The following is a 12,284-nucleotide window of genomic DNA, read 5'->3' as shown; positions in this document are numbered from 1 at the left end:
CTGCCTACAAGGAAAGGCCTCCACACGTCACAGCGGCGGCAGCGGCGGCCTTGTTTGGAGCTGACAGTGATGCAGGCCCCTGGCAGGCAGGCAGGCAGGCTGGGAGATGGTTTGCCTGGAAGAAACCCCCCTTGTCCCCCAAAGTCACATGGCAGCAGCTCAGGCCTGAGGAGCCAGGATGGCTGAGCCTGGGTTTGGGTGGGATCTGGGGAGATTTATGGGGCTGGGGAGGCACAGGCCACAGCTTGCCCAGCAGATACCTCAAGGGCAGGTTTGCAGACACTGAGGATAAATGGGAGTGTCCTCACCCCGGGGGTTCAAGACACAACCCTCTCGTGCTTCCAGGGCCTCTCCCACCCAGAAGGGACAGCTACACTCAGACAGGGAGGAGGCTGGCAGCCTGGCAGAGCTGGGTCCTTGCAACCTTAGCTCACAAAGTCTCAGAGAACATTGTCCAGGGCTCCTTCCTCACAGACTGCAGTGATTGCTGGCTTGGGTGCATCCACACTGTTCCAGGCCACACCCTGAAGGGTGTTGGTCCCAGCTCCCCGGCAACTGGTGCTGGGAATGAGCATCACTGTGTGCCCGACGCCCCATGGGAGGTTTTTGCCCTGATTGTCTTAAATAGTTTGTCCTCACAGCAGCCCTTAGAGGAACTCCCTCTGGCCTTACATTATTGATGGGAACACAGGCTCCGAGAGGCTGAGGTGTGGTACCCTGAGAAGCGGAGCAGGGACAGGAATCCAGGCCTCTCTGGAGCTGGCTGGGACTGTTTGGAAAATATGGCACCTGATCTCTGGCTCCTCACCCGCCCCAGCCTCTAGGCTGGGTGGAGTGGAGCAGGGGCTGGGGAGGTAGTAGCCGCTACAGGTAAAGGGGCTGGTTCATGTCCCAGCCTCCCAGCTGACTCACTGCTCCCCTCTCCCTCCCTTCTGTCTGTTTATCCTTCACTCTGCAGCCAGAGAGATCGGTTTGAGTTCAACTCTGTCCTGTGATTTCCCTGCTTAGAACCCTCCATGGTTCCCACCCACCCAGGAGAAATGCCAGACTCTCACCTGGGCCTACAAGGCCCACAGGTCCGGCCCCAGCTCCTTTTCTGACGTCATCTCTTCTACTCTCTTCTCATGAATGATGTTTCAGCCACAAGCCTGCTTTTATTTCTACTCTCGCTCCCAAATGAGCCATTATACACGCCGATCCTTCTACCTGGGACCGTCTCCCTTTTCGCAGAAAAACACACAGTAGTTGTGAGCATAGGGCTTGGAAGAAGTTGACCGGGGTTGAAATCCTAGCTCCCACTCACCGATTGAGTGTCCTTTTCTTCTCCGGACCTCGGTCATCTCACCCAGCAAATGGGCTCGCCTTCAGGATTAATGAGACAATGCGTGGAAAGTCAGTGGGGAGAGTCACCATTTCCTGGCCTCCCGCCTCTCTGACCAGAACTCTCCGGGCTAGTGGAGCTGGCAGGAGTTCCAGCCACCTCTGCTTTCGAGAACTTCCCCCACCCACAGGGGCCTGAACGCACCCTTGTGCTGGCTGAGTCATCCTGCAGCCATCCCCCTGAGGAAGAAGACTCCTCTTCAGTGTGGGGCCAGGCCCGGGGGAGGCGCCCCTCCCCCTGAGCCTCTTTCTTTGTCTGTAAGTAGGGATGACAATGCCTCCGTCTCACCAGGTGCTTGTGAGGGTGCCAAGAGCTAGTTGTGGGTAAAGCACTGAGCCTAGGCCATGTCACAGAGGAAGTATCTGTGAGGAGAGGGGGCCCGAGCAAGGCCTTCAGGAGGAGTGGGATGGAGGACAGGCCTGTGCAAGTACCAAGACCTTATGAGTGAACATTAATGGTGGCAGGTGGCTGCGGGTGTCATGCTCCAGAACATTCCTCAGGGCAGCTTATTGCAGGGTAGGTCAGCTCGGGCAGTGCCCACACCAGGACTCCAGCTAAGGAGCTGCCAGCACCTCAGTGTTGTCCACTCACTACTGAGCACTAGCGAAGCTGAACCTAGCCAGGTTTCCAGAAGACCCCACCCCCACCATAGGAACAGGGTGATTGGCAGCTCCGGAGGCACAGCAGAGCTCTGCTGAAGGGACTGGGTGAGAATGAGGGTGCCTAACATCCTTTCCAAAGGCTGTGCCAGGACTGGGGATGGGTGAAGGGCTTCGTAGGCTGCCCACTCAGGCTTTCTGGTGAGCCTGTCCCCAGCCTCAAGTAGCCCTCATCAGGGGACCAGCATTGTAAGCTGTGGATACCACTTGACCCTCTGGGGTCAGTAGTGACACTGGGGAGGCCCGAGTGAGTGCCTGTCCTGTAGGGAAGTGGGACTAAAATTGTGACCCAGGAATTCAGGCTGGGAACTGGAAGTAGATGGCCCTGGGCATACCTGGGGAAGTGATGGCCCAGACCTGGAGGGAGGCACCAGCAATGTAAAGGGAGCAAAGTGGTACAGGGGATGTACAGAGTACGGTGGGAGCCCAAAGGAGAGGCTCCCAGGGGACACAGCCTCTCTGCTGAGACCTGAAGGATGAGGAGGAGTAGGCTGGTCATTAGGACTTGGGATCAAAGGAAAGAATGTTCCAGGTAGAGAACAGCATCTGCAGAAGCGTGGAGGTGAGAGACACCTGGTGCCCGTGAGTACCCCCTGGACATTCCGATGACTTAGGTAGAGTGTGGGTGCGTGGAGGTGAATGTGGGGTAGGCACAAGAGGAAACAGGAAGGGAGCCAAGGCCACTAAGGGTTTGACTGTCGGTCAAGGGGTTGCTATGCGATCTGGCTGGGTGGCGTGATTTGTGAAATGTCCATGTTTGTATGTATCTAGGAGCACATGCCTCCCTGTGTGTCCCTTGCATATCCTTGGGCACATGTGCAGGCTGCAGGAGTAACGTCCCGCTTGTCCCAGCCCAGAGGAAGCTCCTCGCATATGCCCTAACACCCCACTAGGCCTCCAGGTGCTGGAATTCGGGTGTTCAGAGCAGAGGCTACTCAAGGCCACAGAGTGACGAATGCCTAGCTATCTGACTTGTCCACCCACAGGTCCATGCTGGCAGCAAGGCTGCACTGGCTGCCCTGTGCCCTGGGGACCTGATTCAGGCCATCAATGGTGAGAGTACAGAGCTCATGACACACCTGGAGGCGCAGAACCGCATCAAGGGCTGCCACGACCACCTCACGCTCTCCGTGAGCAGGTACGCACAGGGAAGGGTGGGCCAGGATAATTGGGAGGGGGGTGACCTCAGGGGAGGATAAGTTATGGGTGGCCAGCATCCTGGGTATGCTGGGCCTCACAGCCTCTCTGCTTTAGCTCCCAGGCACCCCAGACCTAAGGGGTAGCACTTTCACAGGGGTCTGGCAGGCACTGGATATGGTGATGACTTAAAAAACAGAAGCCCCCTTTAACACTGGGCTGGGCGTGTGTTGGGAGCTTAGGGCAAGGGAAAGCAGCTCAACATCAGGGCTGAAATAAGACCTTGGGTAGCCTCTGGAGGGGTGCCTTCAGTCCTTTCCTCGCCCCTAAGTGACCAGCTTAATGACCAAAGAGGTTACTTGTCCAACACCTCCTTTAGTCCTTGAATCAACTTGATAAAGTAAAACCTAATATAGTCCCCCACTCTACAGATGAGACAACTGAAACTCAGAAAGAGTAGAGGGTACCTGGCCAGCGTAGCTCAATGGTTGAATGTCAACCTATGGACCAGGAAGTCACAGTTCTATTCCCAGTCAGGGCACATGCCTGGGTTGTGAGCTTGATCCCCAGTGTGGGGCTTGCAGGAGGCAACCAATCAATGATTCTTTCTCATCATTGATGTTTCTATCTCTCATTCCCTCTCCCTTCCTCTCTGAAATCAATAAAAATATATATTTTTTTTTCAAAAGGAAGAAAGACTAGAAGGTGCTTAAAGTCCCACAGCCAGGGAGTTGGGAAGTAAAATTTGACCTCTGGTCTCTCTCACTCCCAGAAACCCCATGCCTACTTGGCTGCTGACCACTCCTATTAGCCCCATACCTGCTGTGCCCCAGCTCCCCACTGCGGTCCATGCCTCTGCCCTGGTTACGTCTGGATGGCAAGGCCTATGTAATGTTATACAGCCTCATGAGGGGAGGACTGGCAGTCACTAAGCCCCATCTGTGGCCTCTAGATGGTCTAGGATGGAAGGTCTACCTGGGGCGTCCCATGCCATGCTCAGGCCTGGGTCTTTGCTCAGTTCTGATAACAGTCGGCTGGGTCATGGCTGACTGAGATCTCCCTGCCCCCTGTCTTGCCTGGATCCAGTGAAGTCAGACATAACTGCTAGCTCTGCCACATTCACTGATAACAGGGACTTTCCATGACCCCCTGTGGACATGACTGGGAGAACCTCCCCAAACCACAGTACAGCTAGCCATGTCTTAGAGATGGCAGGAGGGGGCTGATCCATTAAACATGGTGGGAAGGCTTCTGAAGTAGCCCCCATCTGGGTCTGGCCCAGGTCCAGATTGGGGTCAGGGTCCCTGGCTATGCTCTCCGTGCTAAGTGGGTCCAGATGTAAGCCCAGGCCTTGTGCACTCCTCCTGGCCCACAGTGCAGAGGCTCCAGCCTGGGAGTTCAGTGGAGCTGGTCCTCATCCAGGCTCTGGGATCTTAGGTGCCCCAGATGACCCTGTGCTCCTGGGTTTCCTTCCCCATAAAGCAGGATCACATTCATCACCCTCTCCCAGACGGAGGTACAGGCTGGCCTGGGGAAGCGTCAGCACTGCTCTGTCCACGAGTGGCCTCTGAGGCCACCCCACTTGGCTGGGTTCCTGGGCCCTGACTCACCTCTCGCTTGACTCTTCTGGCTGAATAAGGGAAGCCCTGGTGGTGCTGGGGCTGGAGTAGAGGGTGGGAGGTGGGGAGGCTCACAGCAGGCCTGAGTCAGGAGGTTCCCAGAGGCGATGATGTCAGGCAGGGTGGCGGGCTGGGGGCAGGGTGGAGGGCCCCCTTCCTTCCTTCCTTCCCCGGTCATTTGTTCCAAGCCAGGCATGGATGGAGCCCGGAGCCCACTGACTTGTTCCACTGTGGGCGTTTCAGTCCCCAAATGCTGCCTGGCCATGGAGCAGGTGCGAGTCTATACTATCACAATTCCCGTCCCAGCTCTGCACTTGGCAACTGCTATCTTCCACCAAGTGATTTCATCTCAGAGCCCTTAGCTTCCTCGACTCCACAATGGGGACTGTCTTGTGATCCTGGGTTTGAGTGATGATGATGTACCAAGCCTGCTCGGTCAGGGTGAAAACCTGGGGTCCAGTCCTCAGGCACCCTATCCTCAATCATCACACATGCAGATTCTGGGGGATCGATACACAGAGGCCCTGATAGCTCTCTGGGCCACCATCTCTTCTCCTGGGCACCTTCTCACCTGTAAGACCCCTGACTCTGCTCTCTCTCCTGCCAGGACCTATGCTATGCTTGGGCCCTAAGGGCCCCCCTCCCCAACATGGGCTCTACCCAGTCCAGCTTCCCTACCTGGCCTCTGTGTACAGAGGGCTTTTATCCTCCACAGACTTCTCCGTAGGATGAGAAGTGAAATAAATGCCCAGTTTCCCTGCTATGCTTATTTTGTCTGGAACTCAAAGCCAGGTGTCTAACAATTCAAGCTTACCCCCACTTTCTGGGCATGCACTGTAGATCCACGACTTTCCTGGCATCAGCTCCAACCCTGGGGCCTCTGGTGAGGACTCTGTTCCCCATAATGTGCAGTACAAGATGCTTTTGCACAGCCCTCCTTTTGGCTGTCACTTTGCCTAAAGATGGCAGACGGAGTCACCTCCCCAGCCTGAAGTGAAGGTGTGGAGATGCAGGTTGACACATGAAGAAGCCCTTCATTCTGATCTGATTTCTTGAGCCACCCTCAGGGCTCTGGGACTTTGGTGCTCTCTGACCTTCAGACTTCAGACTTGTACTTCTCTTCTGGGCAGAACTTCAGGGAAGTATAAGGCTGATAGCCACATGGGATGTCCTTGGTTTATCCCCAGAGTTCTCAGTGGATGGAGGCCACAGAGAGAGCTGTGAGTTGGGGCAGTCCCTAGGTAGCCTGGCAAAGAGGGCTGGAGCCAGGTGCCAGTAGTGGTGGTGTTGCCCTGGGCAGCAGAGGTTGGTGCCACAGACCTCCAGACATCTGTGGGGGAGAGAGGTAGTTTGCAGGAGGCAGAGGAATGGACAAAGGCAAAGGTGAGGACGGGATAGTGCAGAGGCCCCAGTTCTTTGACCAGGCAAAGGCGAGGAAGTGCAGAGTGGGTGCGGACTATAGGTCTGTGAGTGGGGAGAGAGGTAGGATTGAGCAGCTGGCCCAGGACCTCAAGAAACCCCAGGAAGTGGATGCAAAGTAGAAGCCCCAAGAGGCTTTTGAGGTAGAGTAAAGACATTATTCCCCTTTGGTCTAACTAGCCTCACTTCATACCCACCAGCTAGTCCAAAGTCCATGCACCCCTGGCCTGCCTTCCCACAGGGCTACTGAGTGGTAGGACTGGGCCCCAGGCCAGTAGCCTCCAGGCCTGTCTGCCCTGCTTGTGTCAGGTTAATGATGTTTTTTTCCCTCCTGAGTGGTGTTTGGCTTTTGGTTTCTATGGTGAAGCAGGAATTTCCTAATGGCCTGTTTCCCATCTGGGCTGGGCTGGGCAGACATTGGTGATGACTCTGCCGGCATCAGCAGGAGGGAGGCACATCCCTCAGCCTCCATTCCACCTCCCCCAGAGCCCATGGATGCCTGACCCCCAGGCCCGGCCGGAGGCTGCAGACAGAAGAGGGCTGAGTGGATGAGCTCCCAGCTGATTGATGTGTGAGGCCTGGCTCACTCTGTTGGGAGGTGGCCCTCTTTTTGCTGAGCTTATTTAGGTAGCTCCCTCTCTAGGAATCAGACCAGAGAGAGATGGAGCAGCTGGTAGGGAAGGGACACACAGCCCCATCCCAGGTCGGTGGCAAATCTACAGTCATGTCTCCTTGCCACAACAGCCACCACTCTGGTGGTGGGAAAAGCACTGGGGTAATTTCCTTCTCTGAACAGGGGGTCAGGCCGGGGCCTGCGTGGCTCTGGGCCCAGACCCCAGGCCTTCTTGGTCTTAGTTCCCAGGCAGAGTAAGCAGATACATCTGACCATCCTGATTCCTGCCACAGGCCTGAAGGCAGGAGCTGGCCCAGTGCCCCAGAGGATAGCAAGGCTCAGGCACACAGGATCCACATCGATCCCGAGACCCAGGTACGTAAAGACTCAGAGCAAGCCCAGGGAGAGGGGCCAGGCCTGGCCCACAGGTTTAACTGCATTGGATGTCCTCACCAAGCTCCCAGCTCCCCAGGCCAGACTGAAGCAGGAGGCTTCGCTGGGCCATGCCCATGCCCCATCCTGGGCTCCCCAGGCAATGGGCACCTGTTGGGGATTCTGTCTGTACTCCAGGCAGTCCTGGATTCTGGGACGAAGGTGTCTGTGGTAGGGAGGGACTGGGCCAGGCCTTGACTCAGGGCTACCACCCACCCAGCTGGGTTTCACCCTGGGGCCCAGTGATGCCAGACCAGGAGGAAGTCACCAGGCTTGGGGACAGAGTGGGGACAACCTCAGGCTGTGGGCTGACCGCAGGCAATGGGACATTTTCGTATTTCATCCTGGCCTTGAGTAATCACCTGTCCAGAGCCAACCTCAGGCCACAGGGCTGACCTTTGAATGTAAGGTACATCCTTGCCCTATCCAAGGCTGAAATTTTCTCCTGGCCACCTTGGGATTGCATCTAGCAGACTTCCGGCTAAAGGACTACCTGCTCAGTCACCTCTTCATGTATGACAAGAGTCACAGCCATGGTGCTGTCCTCAAGGAGAGTGAGGGGGGCCAGGCTGTTCTACAACCTCTTTTTGCCATGGGCTTGAGAGGCACCCAGTTGGCAAGACTCCGGTATAAAACAGCCCCACCCAGCTCAGCATCTCTGTGCCACATAGTTTGGGCAAGGTGGAGACTGGACTGGTATGTGATGGAGCCAGAACTGTGGGGCCATCACCTCCTGGGTGCTTGTGTCCACTCTTGCCATGGAGGCTTTGCTGAACTGGAGGCAAGGATCTACTGTGGGCTCTCCCTCACCGTCTATCCCAGTCCTCACCTTGCCTTTGTTGGCATCCTCGAGGCCACATGCTTACCACATGCCAGGGGGTGCCTGTTCTAGAAGGGGCGAGACACGTAGCAGTTCTGGGATAGCAGAAGCCAGGGGTCTAAGGAGTCCATGTGACTCTGTCAGGAGATCAGAGAAGAAGTGGGAGGGGAGAGGTGAGGAGAGGGAGGGGAAGGGGCAGCGTAACAAAGAGGCTCTTGGTGTCCTCTCTCCGGGACTTCCGCTGTTCTTGCAGACTCATGGCCACACCTGTGTCTCAGAAGCTTGCTCTGGTAGTCCCATGAACCCGAGGCTCATGGCAGCTGGGGAAGAGGGAGAGGGGCGGGGGACACAGACAAAGCAACCACACTTGGGCCAGGCAGAGGGGAGCAGCATAGCACAGCCCTCCCACTCATGTGTGGGGCTCGTGCCAGAATGGATAGGACAGAGGGGCCTGAGCTTGCTCTGTTCGGTCTCCAGGAGAGGCTCAGGGCCAGTGGACCTGGGGGGCTGAGGGCTGGGCCCAGAACCCAGGCCTTCTTGGTCTTAGTTCCCAAGCATAGTAAGCAGATACAGCTGACCATCCTAATCACCCCACACTGTCCCTCCCTGACCTCTTCGAGGACCAGGCTGCTGAGGCTGGAAGTGAAGGGATTTTCCACAAGCAACAAGGCAGCCCCTCCGCTGCGGCCCGCCTTTTGTACTTAAAAGGTCATGAGCTCCATGGGTGGCGAAAGAAACACCCCCACCCCATCCCTGCAGGACCGTATCCTCAGTAACACAGACACAGGGCCCATTGTCCCACACTGTCCCCACCCTCTGCCTACAGGGGAGGAGGGTGGGCCCAGCTGGAAGCCCTCGGAGGAGGAGAAAACCACAGTTGGCCCTAAGACCAGCACTAGCTACCCTGGCACGCACGCCCACGGGGGATGCGGCCGGGCCAACAGGAGCTTCAGGCCCACCTTCCTTGTCGGGTTATAGGCGACTCCCCTCTCAGGCCTCCGTGGGGGCGCAGGAGGCACTTGGTACAGCCCAGAGCGGAGGAAGGATGGTGATAAGGAAAGGTTGCCTGGAGAGGATGGCATTTAAGCTGAGAACCAGGTGATGGGTTGAGGCAGTGGTTCTCAATCTTCTGGCCCTTTAAATACAGTTCCTCATGTTGTGACCCAACCATAAAATTATTTTCGTTGCTATTCATAACTGTAATGTTGCTACTGTTATGAATCATGATGTAAATATCTGATATGCAGGATGGTCTTAGGCAACCCCTGTGAAAGGGTCGTTCGACCGCCAAAGGGGTCGTGACCCACAGGTTGAGAACCGCTGGGTTAAGGCACGCGTGGTGGAGCAGGCAGCCCTTGCACACTCATCCTGTTCTCTCCAGGCTGGCAGAGAGCTGGAGCTTGGATTCTGGAAGGTGCCATCTACCCATCTGGACTCGGCACCTACCTCCATCCAAACTGGGTGGCGGTGAGAGGGGTCCTTCCTCCAGGATGACTGGGCCCCACCCTACAGCCAGGCTGCTCTGGCCACCAACCTCATTCCAGCCACGGAGGCCGCCATCGTCCTCCCCAGGGTGACCAGCACTGGCTCTGTGTATATATGTGACTCAGTGTGTGTGACCAGGTTATGTAGGTGGATTGGCTGGTGTGTGTTGTCTTCATGCACACGTACTTGCCAGAGTGTGTGTGCCTGTGTTCACATTGCTGTGGGCATGTTTGCCTGCAGCCGGGGCAGCACAGCCCTGGACTCTGCAGAGACAGAGATTCCTAGACCCCATTCAGACCCATGCCCATAAGAAGACTCCTCATGAGCTGAGGAGGCATGTGCAGGGCACTGCTCCCCAACATGTTTCAGCCATGGACATCAGCCTGGCCGTGGCGTAGTGGGCTGGGGAGGCTTGAACCCTGGCCCTGCCTCGGGCCCTCATCTGCTGTGCCTACAGAAGGCCACCTTTTTAGCCTGGGAAGCAGGAAATGGGGGCAGAGGTACAAACCTAGAGGAAGCTGACCTCACAATGGCACATGCAAACCTCAGCCTTCCTCCCCAAAGGTCCTTGGGCACACAGTGATTGGTGGCCCTTCCTGGCTAGAGGACAGAAGTTCCTTTTTTGTTTCTAGCCATGGACCCATCCAGTATCCAGGACGGTTCTGGCAAGTAGGAAGTTTTGGCACCAGGACCACCTCAACAAGGAAGCCATGCACACTGGCCTCAAAAGAGTTTCTTGGGAGGCCCCCGCCCCAACACCATCCCTCACGGGCACTGTGGTCAGAACCACCACAGGGCTCATGAGCCAAGTCTGAGTCTCAGGTCTGCAGGGTTTTGTGCTGACTTCCTACAGGCATTTCTCATTTCGGGGTGGGGGATGGGGGACTGAACCAGGCCTAAGGCTCAGCCCTTCCCCCACAGACTCCCTCCCTGGCTGGGCACCATCACCCAGAGATGCCAGAGCAGGGATAGCCAGCCAGCATCCAAGAATGCCTGGCATAGCGGAGGGGGTAACTGCTAGGAGTGGCCAGAGGCCCAACCCCAGAGGGTCTCCCAGTACCTCAGACCTCTCTCTCTCCTAGGATGGCAGTCCAGTGACCAGCAGGCGGCCCTCAGCCACAGGGATTGGTCCAGAAGATGGCAGGCCAGACCTGGGATCTCCTTATGGGCAGTCACCTCTCCTCTCAGTCCCTCACAATGGCAACAGCAGTGAGGCCACCTTACTGGCCCAGATGAGCACCATGCATGTGTCTCCACCCCACAGGTAGGACTGGACACGGGGTTTCTGCAGCCACACCTAGATCCCATCTTAAGCCCTGACCCCTCAGATCTCACCAGGTTCCATCCTGACCCTGATACTTGATGCGTGGATCTCAGCTTGCTTGCACACTGACCATGAAACTTTCACCAGGCCTCTGAGCAGGCAGAGTGAAGGTTGGCACTGCATCTCTTTTGCCCAGCACTGACCCAGGCAGAGGCCTCCCGCGGAGCCGTGACTGCGGAGCCCACAGGGGTTCCGAGGTGTACCGGATGCTGCAGGAGCCTGCCGAGCCCCTCGCGCCCGCGGAGCCCAAGCAGTCAGGTTCCTTCCGCTACCTGCAGGGCATGCTGGAGGCTGGCGAGGGCGGTAAGACTCCAGCCCCTTCCCCCATCTGCCTCCCCACTCCTGGTGTTCGGGGATCGACCCCTCGCTGCGCCATCCCTGGCACGGCCCTTGCCCCGAGCTCCCCAAACCCCATCCCCAGCCTGTGTGCCGGGGGTCCCGAAAGCCGGGCTCAAGAGCTCAGCCCCACACCCCACAGAAGTGAAGTTTTCCCCTTTTTTTCTTTTTTACCTCCGCCCCTCCGCACCTGGCTCTTGCCACCTGCGCTCGGGCTTTCAGGGGAGCGGCAGGGACCTGGCAGCCCCCGGAACCTGAAGCCCACGGCCGGCAAGCTGGGAGCCCCACTGAGCGGCCTGCAGGGGCTGCCGGAGTGCACACGCTGCGGCCACGGCATCGTGTGAGTATCTGCCCTGCCTGCCCCACCTCGACCCCAGCTCTCCCCTGCCGCGCCCCACCCACGCCCGGGACCCGGCAGGCTCCGGAACCTGCATCCCAATGCTGCCCTCTGCCGGCCTCCCACCAGGGGTACCATCGTCAAGGCGCGGGACAAGCTGTACCACCCCGAGTGCTTCATGTGCAGCGACTGCGGCCTGAACCTCAAGCAGCGCGGTTACTTCTTTCTGGATGAGCGGCTGTACTGCGAGAACCACGCCAAGGCGCGCGTCAAGCCTCCGGAGGGCTATGACGTGGTGGCAGTGTACCCCAATGCCAAGGTGGAACTCGTCTGAGCCGCTCCTGTAACCCCACCCCCCACCTCTGCTTCTTTTAATGCCCCGTGCGGCCCGTGTAAATATGCGTCTGCCCCTGCCTCTCTAATAAACTCTCTCTGCTGGGCCTCGACCATGTCAGTGCCTTCGCCTACCTCTCTCCAGTGCAGGCCATGGCTCCCGAGTGCCAGCTGTTCAGAATCCAAGCATGTCCTGGGCACTGGATGCAATGGAGAGCAAGACAGGCACTGTGCTGTCCCAGGAGGCCACAGCCTAGATGGATGGCAGACATGAGTCACAAGTTCTGTTCAAAGGGAGGCGAATGAGGTCTGGGGTGCCGTGAGGTGACGTCATGCCAAGGGATCTGACCTTCGTGGAGTCAGGGAAGGTGTCAGCTGAGAACTAAGGA

The 12,284-nt window shown here is 57.4% G+C and overlaps 1 protein-coding gene across 1 annotated transcript; it reads left to right on the top strand.

Moving 5' to 3' along the window:
• Nucleotides 1-1,784: 1,784 nt before the first annotated feature.
• PDLIM4 (PDZ and LIM domain 4) lies at nt 1,785-12,013 on the top strand. The gene is made up of 6 exons (XM_015560935.1): nt 1,785-3,178; nt 7,122-7,203; nt 10,648-10,829; nt 11,026-11,192; nt 11,448-11,565; nt 11,692-12,013. Exons 1-6 carry the CDS (start codon nt 3,111-3,113, stop codon nt 11,894-11,896), a joined length of 822 nt encoding a protein of 273 aa, XP_015416421.1. The 5' UTR covers nt 1,785-3,110; the 3' UTR covers nt 11,897-12,013.
• Nucleotides 12,014-12,284: the final 271 nt, after the last annotated feature.

The sequence above is a fragment of the Myotis davidii genome, unplaced genomic scaffold (assembly GCF_000327345.1).
Source record: "Myotis davidii unplaced genomic scaffold, ASM32734v1 scaffold456, whole genome shotgun sequence".
NCBI lineage: Eukaryota > Metazoa > Chordata > Mammalia > Chiroptera > Vespertilionidae > Myotis > Myotis davidii.
Note: the sequence above shows the minus strand (reverse complement) of the source record. Positions and strands in the feature narration are given on the sequence as shown.

Bases quoted from the DNA above. Each gene is read 5' to 3' on its own strand.
- PDLIM4 (XM_015560935.1), top strand. From the start codon at position 3,111: ATGACACACCTGGAGGCGCAGAACCGCATCAAGGGCTGCCACGACCAC. The intron at 7,204-10,647 runs GTACGTAAAGAC...TCTCTCTCCTAG, and splicing joins ACATCGATCCCGAGACCCAG to GATGGCAGTCCAGTGACCAG. The intron at 11,193-11,447 runs GTAAGACTCCAG...TCGGGCTTTCAG, and splicing joins GCTGGAGGCTGGCGAGGGCG to GGGAGCGGCAGGGACCTGGC.